Source organism: Taurulus bubalis, assembly GCF_910589615.1.
Source record: "Taurulus bubalis genome assembly, chromosome: 2".
Lineage (NCBI taxonomy): Eukaryota > Metazoa > Chordata > Actinopteri > Perciformes > Cottidae > Taurulus > Taurulus bubalis.
In genome coordinates, this window is record NC_136590.1 from 40,120,303 (window position 1) to 40,146,791 (window position 26,489).

A 26,489-nucleotide genomic window follows, 5' to 3' on the forward strand; every position below is an offset into this window, starting at 1 on the left:
TTATTCATTAAGTGACACGTTTTAGTCACCACTACGGATCAGAAAACTCTGTATGTTACATTTCTGAGTTCCTCTTAAAGATTTTGACTTCATGAACACAGTGTGGGAAAAAAAAAAAAAGATCCAAAATATTAGACAATGGATAACCACACAGGTTAACTAACTCAGTGACATCCCATCATCCATTAAAATGGTTGGCCTCATTATCAAACCGACCCATCTGTTAATCTTTAGTCGTCTCAATTAAGCTCCTAACTATCTGTACCATTAAAACATAGAGATAGGGGGCCAATTAGAAACCTGCTGCCATCCAGAAAAAAAAGGCTGTAAAATTAGACAGAACATAATATGGCACTATTGTCTCAAGGAACAACCAGGAGAAACAAACGCATCTTTTTAAAAGCGGACTGTGGCCAAACTCTCCAAAGCAGAACCAGAAACTCACAGCACTCTGTTCAGTCTGTTCCCGCGAGGCCTTCACTGCCAGTTAGCAATCTGAGTCATCAGTCAGATGGACATCATTCATTCACACATCCCTGCAGGAAACAACGTCCCTCTGTCACGTCTCCGTACCTTCGAATGTAATATTCTCACATCAGAAGTAGATAAATCTGCTTTGCCCGACATTACCGCGTTCTCTTCCTCTCAACACGTCAAGCACACTTCCCACAAAACACACAGACGGGCGACGCGCCATCCATCGGCCCACACGCATCCCTCAGAGCGTCGAATGCCACGACATGGCTATACTGGAGAAAAGCATTGATAAAGACGGAACCACATTGACTGTGCATATACACCATTTTGAAAACACATTGCAGCAATGAACACACATATACGACCCACCAAATGCACATGAACATAAACTCGATCCAGTTATCCATTACGTTTTACATTCAGGCTCCGAGAAAACGATGCAATGACTAAGTAAACAGCAGATTTCTCCCTTTTTGCTCAAGTTTGGTCTCAAATCCCCTCAAACACACAACAGCTAGTAGTGCACAAAATAAGAATACAAAATTAGACTTTTAAATACTGTAGCAGCAATTTTTTTTTCTTTTAAAGTTGAAAGCCTCCAGTAGTACAGGTAAAGGCTTTGGAGTCCCCGACACGTGGAAGGGTGATAGATTGTCCTCTGAAGTACGAGACAGTGTCTATAAGGAGGGTGCAGGTGTTTGGTACTAAAGGTGCGTGACTCTAATGGGGTGGGCAGGTTGGAGACGCGTCTCGGGCGGGGGGCGCCGCGAGAGGACCGAGCTGTGTGGAGGCCACTCGACGCCTAAGTGCTTCAGGCTGAAAATGTCTTTGAACAGAAGGTTTTGTTCTCCCCCGCCGACACACCTCCATCTCACGCCTTTCCTCCTCCTCCTCCTCCTCCTCCTCCTCCTCTTCCTCCTCCTCCTCCTCCTCTCAGACCGTCTCACAGAGCATCTCCGCTCCCAAACCGAGCCTCTCAAAGAGCAAGAATTCCTGCAGCTTCCCCTCCCCCAACCACCCCCACGCCTCTCCCCCCCCCTGCAGCCAAAACCACAGCGGGTTGGGGTTACAACAGGGCGCTCAGCTAATCAGTCCAAAAAGGAGCAGGACAGAGCCGAGGCGGGCCATGCTACACGACGCTTCCCTCAGCTGGAGGCTGTGCCGATGGCCTTCTTGAGCTGCTGGCTGCGGATCTCGCGGGTGCGAGCCTCGAGGAGCAGGTCGTGGCAGGTGTTGCAGACCAACACCGCGTCGTACAGCTGCTGGTCCGGGATGGGCAGCTTCAGGTGACAACAGTCTTTACAGAACACATTGCCACAGTTCCTGAAGACGAAGACCACAAAAGGAAGTTAGTATACCTTTTGTACATCTTACGGAATTCTGTGCTCTGCATTTTTAAATCAGCAACCAGGCCCGGATCTAAATCAATTCAGACGTCAGTGTGGGCGCACCAGGAGCTACACTATTAGCACTGTTAGCTACTGATCCAGTCGGCTGGTTTAGGAGACGCCTGTGTTTCAAACTAAACACTTGCTGAGGTGCTGTAACAAAATATTAATGCTTAAACTATAGCTTATTTCAATAAAACCACTTTTTAACCATAATCGGCAGAAAAAAATAACCTTTAACGTGGGTTATGAATAACTACCACATTCAGTTTTGAGGCCCAAAACCAGTTTTGTGAGGTCACAGTGACCTTTAACACCAAAATGGTATCAGTTAATCCTCCAGTCCAAAGGGGATTGTAGTGCCAAATATGAAGAAGTGATCCTCAAGGTGTTCCCTCCAGAGAACAATAGAGAACAATAGTAAGAGATCTCGTTCCTAAAGGACAAGAAGGATTTTAGTTGATTCAATTAACAGAAACTGATAAAAATGTATCATTGAAAGGATTTGATTCAGATTGTGATGGTTACAGATTCTAAAATGTTTCTTGCTTTTTTTAATTGTCATTAAATAAGATGTTTTTCTTCCATTATTTTGGGCAGTGGTAACTTGTGATGACAATATTATGTATTGATAAATAGACTAACTGTTTTTAACACTTATCGTCAATTATTCAAATAATTGTCAAATGTATTGCTTATGTTTTCACACACACACAGTGAAGCCCCACCTGCAGTGATGACGTCTCTTGGCTATCCAGAACTCACTGTCACAGTTGAAACAGTGGGAGGCCATGTGATCAGGCACCCACCTCGTGACCTACACACACACACACACACACACACACACACACACAGAGAAATCTCTATCAGAACAGAGCTGTAAACAGAGGTGCTCCCAGCCATGCAGGTGAGGGGGAAGAAGGAAGGCGTGAAGCTGAGACAGAAAGCATTATTTTAGGCAATGAAGCACTAAAGGACGCTGACCTCTGTGTCCTTGCGGTCCACTCGATCCCAGCTGCCCTCAGACAGACGGTCCTCACTGTGGGTGGACAGAGAATCCTCCTCGTTGCTGTTGTCCGACTCCCGCAGACAGGTCTGAAAACAGAGAGAAGACGAGCTCAGGTGACAGACGGGAATGTGAGAAGAGAGAACACTCCCTGAGGATCAAAAGCAACCATCTGCAAACGCAAGCTTTGGCAGTGACGACACTCACAATGTCGTCCTCGTAGTCGACGTCGGGCTCCGAGGGAGGGGTGCTGTACTGTTTACTCTCCAGCCTCATCTGCAGCTGTCGCACCTGCAGCCTCAGCACCTCCACCTCCTGCTTGTAGCCGGCCTCGATCTGCCGCAGTCTCTGCTGCACGGCATCCATGGGCACCGGAAGCCCGTCGTCATCGAGGTAAGCCGGGGCCTGGGGCGGGGGAGGGGAGCTGGAAGCGGAGGGCGAGGAGTACGACACGGGCAGGAGCTGATGACCCGCCAGGGAGTAGCTGTTGAGGGCGGCGGCGGCGGTGTAGCCTGCGCTCCTGGCAGCAGACAGCCACCCAGCCTGCAGAGGGCTGCTGGGATAACAAAGGGCCTCTTTGCGGCAGCACTGGGACCCGTTGGCGATGGCGAAGCCCTGGGAGCGGAGCAGCTTACTGGCAAGCCGACGGCTCTGGTAGGTGTTGTGCTGCAGGGCCCGGCTGACGCCATAGTGGCTGGCACTGCTGCAGGCGGACTGCACCAGACCCTGGACGCTCTCCCAGTGGGAGCCGAGCAGGGACAAGTCTGTGAGCTGGCTCTGGGAGATCAGGTGGCGAGGTGCTACCTGGTTGCTGTCTAGAGGAGCTACTGCAACTGTTAACACGCGCTCTCTTCCTTTCACTACGTCTGTCCTCGTGTCCTCGTTCTCCTTCTGGGGTTGAACCTGGGGCTGTGGCTCGGGCTTCTCCTCCTCGTCGTCATTCAAACCATTCTCGGTGAGGTCCTGGCTCACTGTGAGAGGCAGGGCGGGGGGAAGCTCTGCCTCACCTGTGAGAGTCTCAGTGGAGTCCTCCATGGGAAGGAGCTCAGTGGAGTCCTCCATGGGTAGGAGTGGTGTTTGCGGCTTCAGAGCCAGCAGGTCTGCGGAGGATTCCTGGAAGCCGTTTGCTTGGCCGACAGCGTGGTCGTCGAGCAGCGGGGTGGGTGCTGTGGCTGCAGGCTCGGTGCCCTTGCAGGGGAGCGGCAAGCACGGCTCTGATCTATGAGCGGGTGACGTGGTGATTTCAGCAGTCCTACGGGGGCTCTCGGCCTCTAGCGGAGGTGGTGGGAGTGGAGCGTTAGTGATTGGAGGCAAAGCCTGTTGAAGGACAGGAGCGGTGAAGGGAGTGCGAGCGAGTGCGACGTCCTCATTGAGAAGGACCGGGGAAAGGGGTAGAGAGGGCAGGGGCTGAGTGGTGAGACACGGCTCCTCCACTGAGTCTTCACATATCTCTGGACCTGGGGAACACTCTGGGGTCTTGGCAGGACTCTGTTCCAGAGATTCCCCCTCACTGCTGTACAGTCCAGTGTCCGCTGTGACCTCATCGGAGATGTCCGCAGAGGTTTCTTCCGTGGCTGGCGAGGACTCTGGGGCAGAGCGACCCTCCTGGCAGTGCTTATTGAGATTTGGGTCGCTGGAAGTACGTGTCAGGGGCATCCCGTTCTCAAAAGCTGATAGCAGGTTGTCCATTGAGCGGGTCTTGGGTAGTCTGGAAATCAGAAAATACATAAAAGAGTTTATTTTTTCCCCCACAGGTGAAGAAATGGCAATGATGCAATTCTCTGTTTGGGACTGTAGAGGGCAGTCTGGCTCTCTGTGACATGAGGAATATTTGAATACATTTCTTTAGGGACTGCTACGGCCAATGAGTACAGATCCTGTGTAACTGATCGGATTTGCCTCAAACCAACACACCTGTCCAGGGACCGGGAGGTGAGTTCATCTCCTGTGACACTCGGCGGGAGGTAGAGCTCCATGGAATCGTCCACGGCGGTGCAGGGGGACGAGGTGGGCAGGTACACAGCTGTCCACAGCTGCAACGCTCGTGTGTGGCACACTGGCTGCAGCACCTGGCAGACAAACAAGAGATGGGAAGGTCAACATGCAGTAATGACGGTGCCCATTACTTTAATAGTACTGTTGTACTACCACTGCTGCGGGCGGAAAATTAGGACCAATTTCTATGCTTTTCTTAGAAATCATTCACAGAGGATTAGTGTGGCATATGTTCAATCTTGAAGGGAGTTTAAATCTTTGATGAAAAATACTGAACACTGTTCCTTCACCTCCATTTGTTTCTATGTTTAACATTTGGGCTACAAATTTATAATAGCATAAAAGTAATAACAGTACAATAACAGTGTAAGGACACAGTAAAAAGTGGGAGGTACCATATCATGACTGGGGATGTAGAGGAAGTTTTGGAAGTTCTTGTTTCCGTTGCGAAGCAGAGACCACACGGAGCAGGTGCGTTTGTAGATGTTCCTCATCTCCCTCTCGCGAGCATTGTTACACAGGAAGGTCCCGTAAAGACACGAGTACGTGTGCTGCACCAACTTGACCTGGACGCACGTGGAGCATGACGTCAGACCTTTCAAGTTCATTCACTACATGCATTCTGTCATTAAAGATGGTTTCATGTAATGCCTAGCAGCACATCTCTCACACTGAGGTTTATTGGTGAAATAGTCACAAAATGAAGATGTTCATAGTCCATATTAGAAAAAACGCAAAGTACAAAGCGCTGTACGACCACCCACCAGGAAGGCCTCGTTGAACTCAAAGAGGCATGGGAACTGTTTGAGCAGCTGGTGAACACAGTCCAGCCACTGGAGGAAGACGGGACACTGCTCGCTGACGTCGTCAGCGTTCTCCTGGTGGCCACAGCGGTCCCCAAACTTATGACCATAGTCCAGCCACTCTGTCTCAACCAGCACCTGGAAGCCCTGTGGACGACATGGTAGTCAGTACCGAGGACGATACTATTATTTGCCGATATGATTTAGCAATGTAATCCTATAACATTGTCGGACTCACAATGGTCACTTCTCCTGGTGTATTACACAAGTTCTTTGTCTAGAATCCAACCGCATGAAACGTTTTGGGGCCAAAGCGTGCAGACTCTCACCTCTAATGTCCTGTAGTAAGGGTCAAGCAGGATCTTGGAGAGGGCTACAATCTGGGGAGTGCGGTCCCACCCGTCCGAACAATGGACCAGGACAGGACGGCCTTCCCTCTCCACCGCAGAACACACCAGGGTGGCAGCCTTCAGCATGACAGACAGGTGCTGCAGCCAACGGGTGCTCTCAAGTGCCGAAAGCCAGCTGGAAAAAACAGAGGTGACTGATTAGATAAGTACAAATCAATATGCATATACATCTGGAGCCTAGATGCTGTCTACATACATGAGCTGTGGTAACCCAGGGTTAAGTTACACTGGGCTGTTAAGCTGATGGGGCTAGTCAGGGGGTTATAGAGGCCTCCCTACATCGTGACACACCTCCATCAGAATAACATCAAGTCTTAAAATAACCTGCTGTGACGTCAGAGCAGCTGGGATAACTTATGTACATACAACTACACATAAAATACACATCGGAAATGTAAGAAAAACACAGATGGAAACCCAGGAACAAATGGAAATGCATTACACACATATCCACTGTCAGTGTGTACAGATGGACAGCTGGCCACCCCAGCAGGAAGGGAATGGTGGCAGCGTTCCCATTTCTGCGTGGTGTTGCCTTACTGTGAGGTGAAGCCATTAAAATGAAGGCAGAGCCGCTCAGAGAGAAAAGGTCAAACGGATCGACTTACTTTCCCGGATCTGGGATCTGACTGCAGACGGTCCTCAGAGCCTGGAAGCTGTTCCTGATGGCGTGGATGTTGGCCATTCCCATGAACATCACCTCGCAGTTGGGATAGTACTCTAAATACAAACACAGAAGACACAGAAGAGTTTTGGGGGGGTGATTTTCTCTCTCAAATGTAACCTTCATGTTTTTTAGAAGCGAGTCACTGGTGGCAGTAATCACTTGCTTTCTGAAGATCATGTGTCGAACATTCACAATAAGTTTGGCACAGTGAGGCCACCATTTACAATCCAGGACCGAGCAGCACTTGTCTAAAAGAAGGTGTGATCAAAAGCAGCACAAACCAACTTTACTTCCAACTTTTTAAGATTTTGCAGGCAGCTTCGTCTTTATTGACCTTTAGCCTCTATAAAGACAGATCCAGTGGCATTGCAGGACTGCCAAGAGTCCGAATGTTTGCAGGTGCAACACACTTTTGACGGCAAAAAAAACAACAACAAAAAAACTGCATGTACTGGTGCAGTGCCCGTGCCTGTGGTTTTGCTGCTTGCTCACACAAACAGTTCCTCACTCAACACTTCACGCCCTCAGGTCCTGAGCAATACACTTGCCAAAGCACACTAGTCAGTCAGAAACACCAGACATTACCGTACAAGGTACGCAACCTGGGCCCCCAACTAAAACGTCCTCAAACTAATATAGTTTGTTTATGTTTAGATATAAAAAATAAACATTTAATTATGTTACTATTCTAACTTACAGCATACAGATATATATGCTACTACTAACCGAGTAGGCTACTTCGACTACTGAGGAAACCCTGTACTACTACATCTACCTGACGGAGAAATGTTACTCGTTACACATTGATTTGATTCACAAAATATAACAATTAAAATACGACGCATTATTCTCCCTCCCTCTCTCCACTTGAAGTCAACATTTGAATGCAGGACTTTGTCTGAGCGGTATTATGATTTTTCTAGTCATAGTCAATAGATTCACACATGATTTAGACTCCTCTTACCGCTGCCAATATCCACATTCCCAGTTGGAGGAAGAGTGAAAAGTAAAGCAAGACGAGGTTTGCCTAGGCCTAAGGAACCAAAATCACTAAATGTTGCCCTGAAAACAAACATTTAGGCAAAATAATTCATTGAATTGTTTATGACGTTTTCCAAATGCTTGGTCGCACTAACTGACCTTCACATTCGCAGCCTCCGCCCTTGGCTCGGTTGGCCACTGCAGCGGTGTATGAGCGAGCATCCAGAATCAGCAGCTTCTGTGGCACAGTGTTCTCATCGCAGCCAGAGCCGCCCGTCAGCGAGGAGTCTGGAGACACAGAGAGGATTTTGACTGATGAGTGGAAAGTGTTTACGTGAAGCGAACTACCGGGGAGAGAAAGAGAGGGAATGAAAGAAAGAAAGGAGAAAGAGGAAATCGGAGAAGTGCCACAGACTAGTTGAAACCTACTGAAAATCAATATCTCCACCTGATGACACAACCACAGTGTTGCTATAGGGAACGAGCACAAGCAGAGAGACCCCTTTCAATAGCGAATATGGAGAAAGACGAGTATTGACTCAGAGGACGCAACTAAACTACTTCTCTCTGCCGCCACTCCCTTTGCAGCCCGTTGTCGTGCATCCAGTCAAGATGTGACCGAGCCTTTCAAGCCACTCTATGAGATGCACTGGCAGGTGTCCCATTATTAATCGTCTGATCATAATGCAGTATAATGTATACGGCATGCACCTCATAAAACAAATGGAAGCATGTAACAAGTAAGGAAAGGGAGCATAAATGTGATTTAATGATACTTAATTCTCCATACATTTTTGATGATGGCGAGTATTGTATGAGCATAATTGAAAAGGGTGTATTGCATTGGCACTTATGTTCAGCATCTTTATCTGTTGTTAGTACGTAAATGAATGAGACATGTGAATAATGGGAATTATCTGAATGCAGTCCTAAAAGCTTAAGTCATGAATCCAGCTGCTTTACCAAAGTCACAATCGGAGGAGTCAGGAGCTTCCCCGCGCTGTCGGCAGCCTTGCGCTCCACAGGTACCCTTGGCGCCGGTGTCCATCTGACACGCCTTGGCGATGGATGTCACCAAGTACTCATCATCCGTGTTCCTCCAGCCCCACCAGCTGATCTCAGGCTGGCTGCATCGGGAGATCACTGCCCCGTTCTTCTGGTGCCTGGAGTTCGAGGTTAGAGAGTCAGTAAACAAGGAAAAGTAGGTCTCACAAATGTGCATATTTGTGAAAACATGCACTGGCGTGTGTATGACTGTAGGTCAGTAAAGCCACCTGTAGACCACCACAGGGATCCTCTTCCAGGATCTGAAAGAAGCCACACTCTCCAGCTCCTTGTCAGTGATCCATATTGGAACCAGAAGCTTCTGTGGGTAGCTGGAGCACAGCCTGTGGACAAGAAGGACAAGAATGTTAAAGACGAATCGCAGTTTATACTGCTGCATACAGTCAACAGCCAGGCTCAAGGAAGAGAAGAAAGTGGGAAAATACAAAGACAAAATATTGACATTGAGCCATAGAAAACATTCTGTTTTTCAGGGTCACTCCTTCATCAAGAACGAATCAGAAAGTCTCTGGTCTCCTCACTCATGATACTTTCTTCATCGTCTATTCACCGGCTGACTGTCTACGGAGTGACTCTGTGTGTGTGAAAAATACTGTGCTGAGTCATTGGCCTCAGCAGGCTGCGGCCTGTTTAATTAGTCAGTTGTCCTGTGCGTCTTTCTCCCTCAGCAGGATGGGCCCTCCGAGCAGACTGGCCCTTTTTTTTTTTTTGGGTAGTGTTTATTTGCTAAGACAGCAAAGGAGACACCACACACACACACACACACACACACACACACACACACACACACAGGTCAAACAAAGGCGAGCCAGTAAATACACAAAGACCAGAGTTGTTGAAGGAATTTAAAAAGGAATAGTCCACTGCAAATCTATTGAATCAGCAAAAGTACATAAAAACATCTCCAACCATCTCAGAATTTCATCTCTCTGCTGTTGAGCCGCCTCCATAATGCTCGCTACGACAATAAATCACTAAATAAGCTACTTCCAGTGTTTTTAGCATTGTATTGGTAAAGTGAGGGAGTTTCTCTGGATGTTTTGATATATCTTGACACTTAAAAAAAGAAAATCATGAATATTGATAATGCAGCATTAAAAAGGGTTTAATACGGATGAATACTTAAGATCTTTGTTGTATTTTTGTTGCTCTTTGTAAGGTTTTGCAGTTACATTGCCCATAATGCTTCGGCATGAAACAAGAAGTCTAAGTCAGTTACATTTTATGTTTACATTTTTGAAAATTGCCACCATTACATGTATGCAGAATAATAATAATCTTGTCATTTGAGTACTGAGACTTGCCAACACATATACCTACAAGCTGTTTGTAACTACAATATGTCCAACCTGAATAGATGACTGTCTCAACTACTCCTGCTTCATTCCAGCCCTACTCTCTTTCACAGCTCTCAAAAAGCTCTTTGAAACACCGCCACTCACCATTCCCTCTGTAAGCGACCATCACGACTCTTTAAAGTAACAGTATTGTACGGTTATCTGCAGCAACAGAGGTGCCATTTCTATTTGTGGTAAATTATCTGTGACATACTTGAAATTGCAGTTTATGTCCGACACTCTCCAGACGTTCTGCGTGTCGAAGCCCATCCTCTTGACCTCCATTTCCATTCTCTGACGCACGTGGTCACCTGCACACGCAAAGAGAGCGTGGAGGAGGACATTATAGGAATGTTAACATTTGAACAAAATAAGAAATCCCAGTTCATTAATGTAAGTCCAGTAGTGGTTGTTGTGTGTGTGGGAGTGTGTTGACCTGGGCGACAGAGATGGATGTGCTGGTCTTCGTCATCAGAGTTGCCTCCCAGACACCAGGCATGATAGGCCAGAGCGAACAGGTTCTCCAGCCGCGCCGGGTGAGCCACGGCCCGGTTCAGACGCTTGACCCACTCCTGGCATTGCTTGAACGTCGCAAAGTGGCATCTGTGGACAACCCAACGTGAAGATAAGAAAGACGAGTGAAATCCAACTGCAAAATATCTTGTTACAACTTCATGTATTGGGGAAGAAAAACTAATGTTGTTGAGATGTTCAGTGGGATTCCAGCCATGAAACACGAGTGGCTATATGGCCGCCTAACAATGAGGAACCATTGATGGCACATCTGCCGCTGAGCATTTGAAGGCTTCCCTCATTTTAAACGTCACAGATGTCCATGAACACAAGAGGTCATCGTCATCATGGAAGAAATGCGGTCCGGGAGACACCGACTGCAGCGCGATCTACAACAGCCGTGGTTGTGAGTACTTGGTGTTGATATGCATGTCTGTCTGTCTGACAGACAGACAGGTTGAAAGATAAACATCTGGCAAAGTAGTCCAAACCAATTCTGTGGTAGTTCCCGCTACAGTCGGTCCACATTTAACCATGATGACTCACAAGGTGAAAATAATACCTGTGTTGCTGTCGGCAAATGAGACATCCATCAACTGGAAGAAAAGGAAAGACCGCTTCCTTGTTTACCTTTTCATTTCTCTGAATCTTACACCGTTTTGTTTCTTTTATGCATTTTATTTTTTCTATTTGGCAGTTGCTTCTGGAGCTAGCTATGCCATGTTTTCACTACACATTGTACTGTGTATGAGATAAATTAATATGGATTTTATTTTGACGTACTATTGTGAGACAGACCAGATGACTACCCTCCGCTTTCAAACGCACGTTTCAGTGATATATTGATGTTCTAATCTCTTACAAAACAGGGTAGCACCTATGATTGCTTTCATTACTCTGGCAATATTTCACTATTTTTTCACAGTCTATACACTAAAATAATAAATAATGGTAACAATTATTGACAATCACAACTCCCCAGAGCACAAGATGACATGCTGCCCGTGTAGTTTGATCGATGATCCAAAATGGAAAAGAATTCCTAATGACAAGGCTCACATTTAAAAGAAATGCAACCAGTAGCTGTGTGATGTTTTTCCATGATAAATTACTTAAACAATAATTGATTACAAAAGCTGCTCTTGATTAATTCATTAACCAACTAATTGTCTCACCATTATTGCACATAATCAGACTGGCTAGACCTAAAGTCTGTTGTCATGCCAACTTTAAACCATTATTAATAATAACTGTAATTCTAGCAACACCTAAGCATCAGAAGAATGCATTTCCTCCCTGTAACTATATTTAGATAAGCAGAGAAAAGCCTTTTTAACTATGAGGACACAAGGCATGATCTCCATAATCACTAATGTCATTAGGTAATTTAGGAGGACAGAATGGAGGAGCTAGAATAGCACTATAATTATATTAATATCACTGTATTACTACTGTAAGCCTGTAACCTTTAATTTTACACCTGGGAATATTGATTAGCGGTTAAGCGTGGTCGTGTGTAGTGGGTATAAATAAAGTCTCCTCACAGCCAGACAGAAACTATTATATTATTCACTCAAACGCGTACCAGACTGTGCTGTATTTACTCATGTTGCTCAATCTACCTGCATATATATGACGTGTTTAGCGTGTGAGTGAGCTGCTGTCCTTACCTGACAACTTTGGAGTCTTTGCAGATGATGTGCAGCTGGAACATATCTCTGCTCTCCACGCCCTCTATGAGCCTGAGAGGCACCTGTAGGGGGAGACAGAGAGCACGTGTGATCCGCCTGATGGCCCAGATGGCTCATCTGCAACGAGGTTGCGACCCTCTGGTCTAATACATACAAAATCCAGGCTAGAGTATACATAGCACGGCTTTATGAGCTCGCTGTGGAGGGAAGAAGGCCTCAGAAGGGTTTTAACTTCACCTCTAGACTTCTGTGTTGTTGATACCAAACAACAGCTAGAACTTACGGTCTGCAGGATTGTCTATTCTGCCTTCTACTTTTTTTTAATGATCCTGTGAACTGAGGTGTTAACAAAAGGCGCTGCTAAGATGTACAGAATCATCCACGCAACTTCACTTTTTGTCAAACCTTCATGCAACAGCCATTTGTGCACCGAGTATGAATGAGAACATCCTATTTCATGTCTTATAGCGTAAAACAAAAGTGGTTCTCAAGGTCATCCAACACACTTCGCTGCAATAATTGTTTCTCCTTTCGCAGACAACAATAAATCTAGTGTTACCACTAAGTTGAGGGTGAATTCGTCCTCAGCGCACTGTAATTGCTGACAATGAATGATAAACGGTCTAGACAGTGGCAGAGGGTGGTGTTTCATCATATGGTACTCACAGATATCTCACTGTCCACACCTGGGTAGGTCTAAAACACAGTGACACCATGGAGTACACACAGGGAGAGAGGGAGGGAGGACACAAGACAGGAGGAAATGGAAAAACTATTAAACCAAAAACATTCAGGAGACAAAAGGAAATGAAGAGTTAAAAGGAAAGAAAACATCAAAGAGGTTGAGAAATGGAAGATAACTGAGCGTGCTACTTGCAGCACATGACCAAACGGAAATAAATCATGGAGAGAAAGACAAACATGGACGGGAGCAAAGGGCATGAAAACAGCTTAGAAGTAGGGGGGTGAGGTGTGTGTGTGTGTGGAGATGTTGTGGCTTGTTGGCATTGATACAGAGTTCATCTGTGCTGCTGGGGTCAAGGCAGGACTCTGAAAGCAGTTTGATAGGGACTGTTGGCTAAAAACGTTTGACCTCTTAATCCGACTCCTCTGCTTAAGTAAGTCAACGCAAAGAGGCACCCTGAACATCCTGGTGATCTGCTCTCACCGTCTCCTCATTCTTTCCATAAGCTGAATTCTTCTGGAAAAGATGACTGGGATTTGGGAAGAAGGAGGAATTCTGGTGCCAGTGAATGCAAACAATTGTAACGTTTGTGTTTGAGCAAGGTCTGACGTCAGCAGGAGCGAGCCAGTGAACGTCAGTGCCAGTGGGGGAGGCGGACCTTTGGAGCCTCGACGTCGCATTAAACCTCCCCTGACTGGAGATCAGGGGGCCCGCCACTCCTGTGGTAGCTTTCTGCTGCACGCCGCTTCATGCCAACTACGCTGGGATATGACGAAAAACGCTTTATGGGTACTTCATGTCAAATACTTGGAGATTTATTTGCCTGGTTAGCACAATTATGTGTTTATACATTTTATATGGTGGGGGGAAAAGCACTATGTGCCTCCAACTACACATTATAGCCTCCTCTCTCCAGCTATTGGCTGCTGCAGTGGCGTAGTAGTTGTTGAGATCACAGTGACACTTGTACCATTCGGACTGAAGGGAAACTCTACTTTTGTGGTTCTTCTGTGTGTTTATTGTCTGAGACTTGCACTCACGTTGATGACAGAGTCCTTGAACTTGATGTGGAGCCTGTAGTTAGAAATGGCAATGACGGCTTCATCGGCAAAGCCAAGATATTCCACCCCTTCCCCCTGAAGAACTGCGAATGGCACCTGTAGAGACACAAAACAAGCAGACTGTTGAGGTTTGAATACCAAAGCCTTGACACAAACACACGATTATTGGCTTCATTAGGTCTACTGGGAGCATAATCATAATATCCACATTTCTATTTTCAAAAGGTGTCCTTCCAAGCTGATTCCAATTATTGAAGAGTCTATGCTAGCTGCTCTGTGAGGCCATGCTAATGCTAACTTGATATTTAGCAGGTGTAGGTAAGAATTGTAGCGTTTGTAACATTTACTGATTTGCAGTAACCCAATGTTTGGGGATCACCAAGGTTATTACAATCTCACAAAAAGACAGACATTCACTACTCGCATGGCTGAAAAAACTTCAGCCATGAGAGTAGATTCTGATTTGAAATCATAATGTTGCGATTTATTCATGCTAACATCTTGCAAACCTGCTTTGTATTCAGACAAAATGCAACAATGATGCATTTTGCAATTTAGTTTTTTCTTTAAACAGAAAAAAGTTTTTTTTTTTTATTCCTAAAGGAAAGCATTGAAAGTATCATTCTGGTATATTTACTGAAACTCAAGTATATCATATTGTAACATTACTCAAACAAAACTATGCTACAACATAACCAACAGGTACAGTATGTGCTCGCACCGTCCCGTCCTGCCTACTCGAGACTAAGCTGGTAATGATTGTGGACAGAGTGACATTGCAGATATGACAAAGAGGGGGGACATGGGAGGAACCGTGTGCATGTGTGGCTGTCCAATGAGCACATAGTAGTTTTACAGAAGGACCTTTGTGAGCACAGAGGGCTCGGCGGTGAGCCTGAATGTGCAGGCGGACAAGAGGCGGGGCTGGGAGGGAGGCCGTCTGTGCTTGGAGTCCAGTGAGGGATCTCAAACTGGCCATTAACATTCTTACTTGCGTTATCACAGCCAAGCCCAGCCCATGCTTGAAACCGAAACATCAAGAAAATTGGTTCCCAACAGAGGTAAATACAAAACATTCCTCCCATCACGCTGGCGTAGGGCTTCAACTTTGAAAGCAGAGCACGTGGAAGTAACACAGCTACAGTTGCCAACTTTTAAAAGATGTCTCAATTCATATAAAGACGGAGGAGTTCACTAAGGCACAGTTTATTGGAGCCACTTCTTCAAGTGATTTAAACATTTCGATTTCAGTGAACTATCAGACCTTTTATGACTGCTATAACATAATGTGGCCTACAGAGAATAAATCGCTTTCATTCACCTTGCATAAAACATTCCTTCTGACGGATGTAAAGTGTGTTACCGCTCGGACATCGCTCTCTCCCATCTGACAAATTGAGGATTGTGTTATGCCCATTCGTTTCCATAACCTCTTCACACATTCCCCCCCCGAGTCATCTCTTCTGTGTGATCACCTGCATGAGGCTCTGACTGCCTTAACTTTATCATAAGCCATCGGGGACCACGAATTGCGACCCGGGCCTCGTTGTTCAGCTACGCTACCTCACCCTGCATTAGCATGCACTGCTGAGTCACAAAGACCCACTGGTGCATGTTAAAAGAGGGCATGCAGCAGGGCAGATGGGGATTATGGTAAGATGTCAGAAAATCAGGCTTACTTGAAATAACATTAGCCAACGCGGTTAAAAGCACAGACGGCCTTAGTTAGTGCACAGGGGGCACAAAAGCTGGATTTGACTTAAAAATAAATAAATAAAAAAAGAAAAATTGTCAATTGGCAAGGGGTCAAAAGCTTTTGATGACTGTTGGTCCAGAGAGCTTACGTTAAAAAAAAAAAAAGAGCAACAATCAAACCCCTGATATGCATCACTGCACCTGCTGTTGCCCATCTTTAACTGAAAATGTGTGTGTGAGCCGGGACAGGAAGCATGAGGAGGGAAAGAGTACGGCTTAACCTGGGAAATGGAGCACGTAGTACTCTGCACTCAGACACCAACAGAGCCAAATATAGGCAGCAGGCCCCCTGGCACTCTGCATTGGGACTTCAAAAAAAATAAGTGTAAAGTCTGAATTCAGACAGTGACAGGTGCACAAACACAGCTGGCACCCAAACAAAGCTGAAAGCCACGAAGATACAGTTTTACTGTATGAAAAGAAGAGGAAAAGGAGAACGCCTCATCTTAAGGTTCTTTGCTTTCTTCATGCATCAGGGGATGTAGCCAATTTGCATGAAGTCTTGCCTCAACAGCAGCAGAAATGGCTGAAATGAGAACGTGCTGCTACCGAGTCTGTGTGGAAGAGACCCAACATGTCCTACTGAGAGCACCATAGTTAACATGCTGTACAGACTGGGAGCTGCATTAATCAAGCTGTGCTCCAAAAGTAGGTGCATGAGTCACTGGCAGCCGGCGAGAGCAGCAGAAGATACTGTGTCACGTTTCCTCTACTAAGCTTTCAGCAGCAGAAATATTTAAGAGAGAGAGAGAAAAGACCCATGAATAACACTCTGACTTGTGAGTCGTGACTTCCAGTTCGAGCAGCCTGCCTGTGAGGACATGCACGTGCGCACACACACACACACACACACACACACACACACACACACACACACACACACGATGAAAGGCAGCAGAGTATTAAACATGGTGTGGTAGGGAATGCCTGTAAGAGACATCAGCTGTCAGAGAATCTATTATGGGATTGCGTGCACGCAAAGAATACAAAATAAAAAAAAGACACAATGACAAACTGCTGGTGTGAATGCAGGTGGAGGGGAAGCGACATGTAAGAGTGCAGAAACACGGAAAATGTCGCAAGGCGACTAAAATGAGAGCAGTTTTTCGTACAGAAGCAGCGATGCCTTTTGGCTACTCGGGTTAAGATACACCTCATGAACTTTGTTACACACCGTGTTCTCACTTTGCTTAGTAGGAAATGAAGAAATCTAGCAGGACCTTTGACACACAAAGCCTGTGAGCGCACAGCCCCTGAAGACATAATAATAATATAAACAACAGCACTATTTAACAGGTTGATGCAACCCAAGTGGAAAGATGCTTCAGCTGAAAACCATAAATTTAAAAAAAAAAAAAAAAAAGCAGAAACATCATGTCGTGACCCCGGGCTGGGCAACCTACCCTTTGGTCCACTTCTGCAAACGCATGATGACCAGCTCCATTAACCACCAGACCGCCAGAGAGCACAAACTCAACGTCCCGGAGGGCACAGCGCAAGTTATCCGTCACAATTTCGCTACTGGCCTCTTCACCGTGGAATAGACTTACAAATCTCTCTCACTTCAGTGGCCTAAATGCTTCTTGGCTGCCCCGCTCTTTATCCTCTGCAGTGACTTTTTCTGTGGAGGATACAGCCGTACAGCAGAAACAGACCCCTAGAAGTAAAAGCTTAGGGTAAAAAAAGAAAGCTGGACAATAAAAAGGGATACCAAACTTTCATTTCTTTACAATTAAATGTCTACTTTAAAGTGACCAACATGATGTTGATTTTCATAAAAGTTTTGACTTTGACACAGTCAATAATAGCGTTTTATGGACGGTAATGCTAATGGTCAGCAAACGCACTTTAAATGAAGGGCATTTATAATACTGGAAGATGAATTAACTAGAGAGTGGAGAGGGAAAGCACGTCGAAGCGATATACTAATCCGGTAAGTGTCATAGCCTGGACAACTAAAGAGAGCTGCGACGTAGGAGAACCCCTGAAGCATGCTGCCATTGCTCCGTCAGTGCGAGAACCCCACACGGGACAACCACTGCTCCTACAGGGAGGTGTGAATCACTCCTTAGCCTTTTCATACATCGTCAGCATTTTCAACGGCCTGCTTTCAAGATTTCTCTTCTATTCTAGTTGCATAAATATATGCCTCATCTTAATGTGGTAGACTAATTCAGAATCTCTTTTCTAAATAAATGTTGAAAAGAAATGTCTTTTTGTAGTATGATTAGTTCGCTGTAGAGAACGAGGCAGCAGCCCTATTCACATGCAAATATTTTGTTATCCACCGAGTTGGCTGATTAACTTTTTTTTCCTGTGTTGAAAGGATGGCAGAGCCATGACAAAAACAAATGCATAAATTGCTCTTCTCGGCCTCTGTCATCGTCTCTATTTCGGTGACTGGCCTCAAGCCTGCCAAGTTGTGACTCTTGCAGAAATATCTTGGCAATCCCACTCTACACAGAGGCCACCCGAGCTGGGTGTTTCAGAGGAAGAGGGGGGTGAAGTCAGAATCTGGGAGGGCCACACTCGGCCCTTTCCCCAGCTCCTGGTCGTCCACTCCACAGACATGTGGGACGGGTGTCGGAGCAGACGGGACTGCGCTCTGGAGCGGTTGGTGAATGCTGTTCGGCTCACCTGAAGGCTTTCATCCTCCTTCACCAGCTCCTTCTGGGGGAACAGGTCCTTGGCCTTGATATACTCCAGGCTGGGAGGCCCTTCTTCACCCTGTCAGACACAAAGCAGGGGTGTTCAGACAAATACCTCCGTCGTCATTAAGTCGACACAGCAGGGTGAATAAAAAAGGAACACAGACTACACAGTGTAATTAAAAGGAATATAAAACCACGATAACACAGATTGCCCTCTAAAAAAATTCATTAATTATTTCCAATTAAACCCAAAGTTTATTACACAATCATTTATCAAGGTGGTTAGACTTTGATGTCAAATCCATGCCAGGTGAAATTTCACAATCCCCACCAACTCAAACGTCACATTGCAGATTAAATATTGACTACGAGAGTTTCAAAACTCCCTTTAAAAATGGAGGCACGTAACCTTGTGTCAGGTCAATGAGGCAAGCCACTTTAAAACGTTTACCACTCAATTCTAAAAGAATGTTCCTTGATTGATTAACACACATTTTGCATACCTTTTAAATATTCTGTTTACTCCGGTGTGGTGCAAATAACAGACAGCAATAGGCAACGGATACCAAAAAGCTGCACACTTTGTGACTGAGTGTTGCAGCCTTGTGCAAACAAAGATACAGGGACTAAGTAAAGTATTTCAAACACCTGACTAGTCATGCATCCACTTCTAACAAAGTTCAAACAATTCCCCGCTCAGGTCACTTAACCGATTGTTTCCGTGAGGGTTCTAGAGGACCATGTAAACTTTAAAGCTACTTTTCAAAGAGGTTGCTGGAAAAAAATATAAACGCCCAAATACAGTCTCATCAAGTGCACATGTGTTATAACAGATGGTTTGCTAAAATTAGATTGCAACACATCAAGAAGCAGCAAAGGTGACAGCAAGAGTGGAACAAAGAGGCAGTCAACCTCATCTTTGCAGGTTGTGCCCCTCAGATTGAGAAGGAGCAAGGACTTGCCCTTTCAATGTCTCACTAAATAAACAAAGTATACACATAAAGAGCAATTACAGGTACACCAGTACCCGGGTTTGGAGTCTTATCCTGGTTTGGGTCATATTTGTGACAGGATGCTTGCATGTAACCCTGCAGACAGAAGGCTAACATCATCCAGGATCATGATTGTCTTTCACTCCTTCCTTACAGCCTCTCTCTGCCATTTTCTGCAGCTACCGAGTTACCTCAGCGGTTGAGGATGAACCCAGTTTGGTTTCTGGCCGCCTGAACACTGCTACTTCTACTCCTCTGCTGGATTTGGCTTCTCCACCGGAGTACGACCGTATGTCGATGCTGTTCCTTAATGAAAACAGCAATGGGGACCAGAGGGAGGCAGCGTGAATCTAGTATTACTGACTCAGGTGGACCTCTTGCTAATTGAAGACTTGTGTCCCTGGACAAAAAAAAAAAACACAGCAACATGAACATATTATAGCAGGAAAGCCCTTGATGTCTCACCATGCAGACCTCCCGCCATGTTACCAATCATTTCACCTGCCATTCAAAGCTTGAAGCCGGTGATGCATCCACATGATAAGCATACCGCCCACTGGGCTTTCTGTTAACAGATGGAGTTAGTAGTCCTACAGCAACAACCCGTCCTCTACAAAACACCAACTCTTCACCATCCGATTTCAAAAAGGCAGAGTGATCCTAGGAATATAATAGACAAAGCATAATGTATCAGCTTCTGTGATATAACAGCTGTGTTGACAGAGGGCAGAGGAGCTTTATTGTCTGCCTATTGCTAACATGACATGTACACGTTTGAATGTTTAAAAAAAGAAAATGGGTGACCAACACCACCATACAATTTTTTCACCATGACATGTTGACAAATGAATGGGTTTAAATGACCAAGACGCCCTCAGCTCCTTCCTGCAATCAAGACAGACAAACAGTCTGTTGTCCATTTTAAAAGAAGTTAGGAGGGAATACGAGTCAAGTTGAAACGTTTGCCGTTAAAGTTCCTCAACTAATTGAATAACTTGTTTGGTAATTGAATAATCTTAAAAGATGCAACAAAATATGAATTATTTGAGCATCCTTTTGTTTGTTTGTTATATAGCATCTTGAGTTTGAGTGTACGGACATTTTTCACCATTTCCTACAATTTTATATAGAAAACCATTAATCGAGTAGTGAATCATCAGAGTAAACTAAATCATTCCAGCCCTGAATGTACGAGTCCTCAGGTGGAGAATTCTTTACCGCTGTTGAGTTTGTATTGAAGGCTTGCTGTGGGTTTGGGGAGTCTCTGCGTGGGAGAGATTAATGGAATAAAGCACGACACAAAGCTAGTCTTCCTTCGACTTCAAACACCATAAATTGTAGTAAATGGAAAGGAAGGATGGCAGTCAAGGAGGTGGTTGTCAAGGCTGTTTGAGATGTCTCCACTCCCTAAAAGTCCAATGTTAAGTGCCGTCTGGTATTACTGTGGGCTCCAATTCCTTCAAATGATGCCTTTATGTTCATGTTCATGCTAATGCGGTCTTTCCGTCTCTGCAATGTCACTAGAATGGATAGAACAGGAAATAGGAAGTCTTCACAGAATATTCAAAGACGGTTATCCCTACTACTAGACATAGCCCAAATTAGCTACTTCTGTTGTGTGACGTATTTGTATGAGTTTCCAAACATGGAAAGCAGATAAACATACATTGTCTAACTCGCCTGTATTAACTACTTTAGTTGACACTAGTTGCCATATTGTCAGACTTGTAAACTTGTCAGAACTCCTTTGCAATGCAACCTTGGTAATCTCTTGACCTTTGACCCGAGTCCGCCTTCAGCGTCAGACGGATGAGGCAGCTGTGTGTCATCAATTTTACTTATTTTCACCTCAGAACGGGTGGACCATGACAGTGGCCATCAGTCAGAGGCATCCTTCGAGGGTCGGGCCATTAAACGTTGATCTCACACACTGTTGCTGGGCAGTCTGAGCCACCAGCCTGCCATCCAGGCCCAGACTACTTTCCTTTTAATGGAAATAAAGTTCTCTGTGGCGTGCCAGACAGCCGTCATACATTACTGGAGAAGCTATCGCTATAGGACCTCCCCTTTCAGAAATTCAATACAAATCAGTCCATTCAATCTTCACATATACGCACAATCACGTCCTCTGGCTGTATCTCACACACGATGCAATACGTCTACGTCATCTGGTAGGTACTTGGCACCCTTCACTCAATTCTCTCATGAAGCAGCCCTGACACTGCGCTCCTCTGAGAGGCCTGCTAGAACACAGTGTACTTTACAAGGTTGAAATACAATTGTGACGTGTTTTTGGTGCTCCATCAATCCCTGACACAGAATGGTTTATACGCGTGTATTGGTGCTGAACATACTTCATAAACATTGGAATGATACATTATTATGGCAGAAACGAGAAACAAAGGCAGAGTAGCAATACTAAGAGGAAGACTTGTAGGAACTGAATCCTCTCCTGCTGATAGCATTGATATTTCGGCTTCACAAGTCCCTTCGCATGGCAGACGAGACCGATCAAGACCGGGCTCATGACTCCATCCTTACGTTTCCATGCAAACACAAACAGTGAGGTGCCGTTTTCTGATTGGTGATCCATTGCTTTGTGTGACCACAACCAGACAAACAATCATCTTACATAATGATGTTTGTCTAGTTTCAAGATTTGAAAGGAAAAGAGGATGTTCTCTCACCGCCTCACAAAGATGGAGCACAGCTTGTCCTGTGCCCGACACGTTTTTTGTTTGTTTTGTTTTTTTGCTTCGTCACTGCTGTGAGCCTGCTCACCCTCCCCCACCTTCGTCCACCCAGCAATCAAAAAGCTGGAGCTGCGCACATACGCCTCCATGCATTTCTCCAATGATAATCATGTCATGTCAGAGTGTACAACACATGCAACGTCTTGATTACATGTATTGCCGGTACAGTGACACTATCAGCTAGCAGCTGACTGACAGCTCTGATGTGGCCGGGCCATAGTGTGCATGTGGAGGGAAGAACCCGCCGGCCTAATTTAGGGTTGTAATCGTCTGGGGAGAGCATATTTGAAAGACCGTCTTCTAGAGATTTCTGCATGAGAGTAAAAAAATAAAAAAATGACAACACAAAATATAGAATAGGAAGAGAAAGACACACATGCCCAGTATTCATGAATAAGTGTCTGGTTGCCATGGACACAACAACCTCTTTACAGTCCCGTTCTCTCGAAAGCTTTTGGAAACAATTTGCTGTCTCACCAGATTATTTACTTAATCTGACTGGGGCTTTGTCCTAGAGTTGTGCAGATTAGAGAACCACTACATGATGCATAGGTGACCTCCTAAATATGTGGGGAACATGTACTTGTGCATCTGCTTTTAGGTGTACAGTTGGTTGCCGTTTTGGAAATGTAATATAAGCGAACACGGCTCGGCGCACCGTCTGAAATGTGAAAAATGACCTCTAATGACGTGTTAGGAAGTAAGAAAAGGACGAGGGAAGATGGAAACAGAGGACACAATGACGGGGCAGAATGAAAATTAGCCACTGAGAAATAAATCAAGCTGCAAGATGTTTTTTTCTTGGCTTGTGTTTGGAAGTCTAAGTAATAGGTCAAGACCAAAGATGACAGAGTGTGACAAGTCCTCCCAAATGCACTTTTTCCTTTCTCCACCCTGCTCTCCCTCTCCGACCACGTTAATATTTTATAGACCACCATGTTCGAAATGATCACTCCCATTTTAGTCTCGGGCCGTTCAAGGAGCTGAGGAAACTCAGCTTCAAGGTAAGCAGAATTGATCTGAAACAAGTGGGCAACACTTTGTATCACACAGAAAAGTGACCAGATCTTTCCATTTTAAGATACTGGTTCCTCTTTTTTTTTTTTTAAACAAACAAACAGAAAGTAACATTTAGCAAATGTAACAACTGCTTTAGAATATAGTCCTTCTTGAAACATTAGCATGAGCAGACATTATTTATACTGGATAGTAATTAAGGTTACGAGTGAAAAGATTCAATCGATGTGCAGGTGTGTATCGACAAAGATTTAAAAAAGGCAATACGTTCTGAAAGAGCGCAAAAAGTGCCAAGTTATCTTATCTAAATACCATTTTTTCCTCATTAAAAACAAAACAAATGCTCCGTCTCATTGTTGCATTTTGTCTTCTTTCAGCACACTATGGTCATGAGAACTTCCTCAGTGACCGAACACATTGATATACTGTGTTGTACTTGAGTGTTATGCGCTTGGTGTCATTCCGAGTGGTGAGACCCAATAGCAGACCCACCCGAGTGCCAAGGGTGCAAGAACTTAAATCGCCTAAAGCACATCCCCAAAAAGCTTTTGGCTGTGCCTACACTCGTAATTCATTTAGTTGGTGAGTTGATAGAATCTGAGTCATGGAAAAATCTTCACCAATTCAATTAGGCTTTTTATAGTTCCATTTCCATTCATATTGCAGAGAGAGATAAACATGATATGTTGGGGAGAGAGGGAACCGTCACCGAAGATGCTTTTCATTTTTCCATAGTTGGACCACAACAATGGTCATGACAAAGCTGCAGCCCTCCTCCACAGAGAAAGACTGACAGAGCTGTGATCCACATCAGTAACAGAAGACGTGGATACTAAATTATACAGACACTGACGCAGAAGAGGAACTGTCGACTCAGCTGCACCTCAGACATATGAAAGAGCGATCATAAATTGTGCAACGCCTGACCAAGTCAGGTCGCAAAAAGGAACGAGAAAGGGAACCGGATCTTCCTGATCCAACGGACGGCTTTACGACCCACACAACGCAACGATGGGAATTAAACACAAGCTCTCCCAGCGCCGACATTGTTGTTGGAAATGCTGCGATGTTAGCCTCACATTGGGCAACGCTAAAATGCTAGATGCTAATGTCCAGATAGAGTTGGTCTGTGCACTGACCTGTGGATTTGCTCGTATCATTTGATCTGATGTATATTTAAAGATGTCCCTTCTTATTCTTATTGTATGATAATTGTTTGCCACGGTGTGGCTTTATGAAGGATAATGTGGTCTATTCACCACATTAGTCCAAAATGAAATATCTCAACAACTACTGGATGAATTGCCATGAACATTCAATGATTTGGGGACAATCATAGTCCCCAAATCATTAAATCCTACCGACTCTAGTGTTCCCCTGATTACAGTCCCTTATCCAGTGACATATCTCAACATATACTGAAAGAATTGTCCTAAGATTCATCATCTGTCAGCCATAAGGGGTGAGATTTATGGTTTTAAATTAAATGTCTCAACAATTATTGGGTGGATTGTAATACTTGGTACACACATGAATGTCCCACTCAGGATGAATTGTAATGACTTTAGTGATCCCTTAATTATCCATCCAGCGCATTCAATAGGCAGACAAGTCAAATGCTTTAGTTTGAAACCAAACAACTGCAAAACTAATCTTATCCCATGAATATCCCATCAGCCTCAGCTGTACTTTGTGTTGAGTCATAACTAACACATGTTTACATGCTAACACGCGAAACTAAGATGGTGAACATGCTAAATATTATATCTTCTAAATATCAGCGTGTGAGCATGTTTATGCCATCACTCAGCACAAATGTGCACAGGGAGTCGACTCTTGGTCTTGTGATAATATATACAGCTTTTCTGGGATCCATGTTTTTACTGAGAAGACCATTCTAGTTATATACAAATGCAAAGTTTAAACACATTATTACAATGACATTTGATTTTGATGGGTATTTCTTACTAATTAAAAAAACAGATATAACACACAGTTATAAGATGCCAGTTGTCAGCCTTAAATTATCGCAATACTCAATATATGAATGAGAAACAAATGTGTGATGTTTCTACAAAGTGTGTAAAGTCTTAATGTATTTAAAAAAAAAAATACTTTCTCAAAGTTAATAATAGACCTATTAATCAAGCAATGAATACTGTAGACATTGGCAGTGGGCATGACAGAAAAGCTTGGCGGATAACCTCTGAATCACCAGCTACTCAAGGCCCAGGACATGAGGCTGAGACCACCCCGAGCTGTTTACCACCGTCTCAAGATGCAAACCAAACTAAGAGAAACACCTGTTCCACATCAGTCATAGTCCTCCGTCCCCTTAACATCCCCACACCACATAGTGCTACATGCAGGCCCTCCACTGCAGTGAACATACTTCACCACTCTGAGGCTGCAAACATGACTGCACAATGTGCTCGCTCTCAGCAGCACGCACGCACACACACACCTCTTACTCGTGACAGGCCCTCCCTGCCAATCAACACATCGGCAGCACAATATCCTCCATACAACAGAGGTGAGTGATGAGAGTAATTGATTAGCTTTTCATCATCACACGCATGAGAAGACACCGGGGTAATTCAATTCTGTCTGAGTGTGAGTTTCTCACTAATAACTGCGGCGCTCACGTGTGTCGACCCATCCATCCCCCCCACCACCACCCCACAGTTTGTCCGGCACACGCAAGCAGGCGAGTTAGGCCATGAGGGCTTTTTGAGACACAACCATCCCGAACCAGAGTCGCAAACAAAAATGAACAGCAAGAGGAAAGGCCTGGGGACTTACAAAGCAGTTGAGCATGGAGCAGGACACCCTTCCTGCGAAGCTCATGTCGAGGAGAGGCAGGGCTGTGCCTGGATGACACACAGCCTACAGAGCAGCAGCACGACCAGAGCACGAGGAGCCGGCATCACCATTCTCCTCCCTGCCGGAGCCCGTCTACCCCTCGTCCGCTCCGAACCCCTCCGCCTGCCGCCCCTCTTCTCTCTCCCCCCTCTCCCCCCCAAACGTCCGCACCTTTTGCGCGTTCTCCCCTTCTCAGGAGTTGCGGTGAGCCAACGCGCCGGTCCCGGCTCTCATTCAGGAACCCACCCCACTCCCCCCCACCGCTCCCAGAGCGGGGAGAGAGAGAGCACGCTGGTTTGTGAAGACAGCCCCTGTTGCACTGATGAAAGAGGGAGGACGGTCCATAAAGATGCAAAAACCAGAGCGGCAGTCCACGCGAT

General features: G+C 45.2%; 1 protein-coding gene across 1 annotated transcript; it reads right to left on the reverse strand.

Annotated features, from left to right (window-relative positions):
- Positions 1 to 1,539: 1,539 nt before the first annotated feature.
- Positions 1,540 to 26,094, reverse strand: mtmr4 (myotubularin related protein 4; the record flags this gene model as incomplete). The annotated part of the gene is made up of 19 exons (XM_079233224.1): positions 1,540 to 1,800; positions 2,594 to 2,682; positions 2,850 to 2,960; positions 3,079 to 4,579; positions 4,786 to 4,940; positions 5,262 to 5,432; positions 5,631 to 5,816; positions 5,999 to 6,194; positions 6,688 to 6,799; positions 7,887 to 8,015; positions 8,691 to 8,890; positions 9,002 to 9,115; positions 10,344 to 10,440; positions 10,566 to 10,732; positions 12,313 to 12,395; positions 13,000 to 13,029; positions 14,059 to 14,175; positions 18,472 to 18,561; positions 26,050 to 26,094. 19 exons carry the CDS (start codon positions 26,092 to 26,094, stop codon positions 1,623 to 1,625), a joined length of 3,771 nt encoding a protein of 1,256 aa, XP_079089350.1. The 3' UTR covers positions 1,540 to 1,622.
- Positions 26,095 to 26,489: the final 395 nt, after the last annotated feature.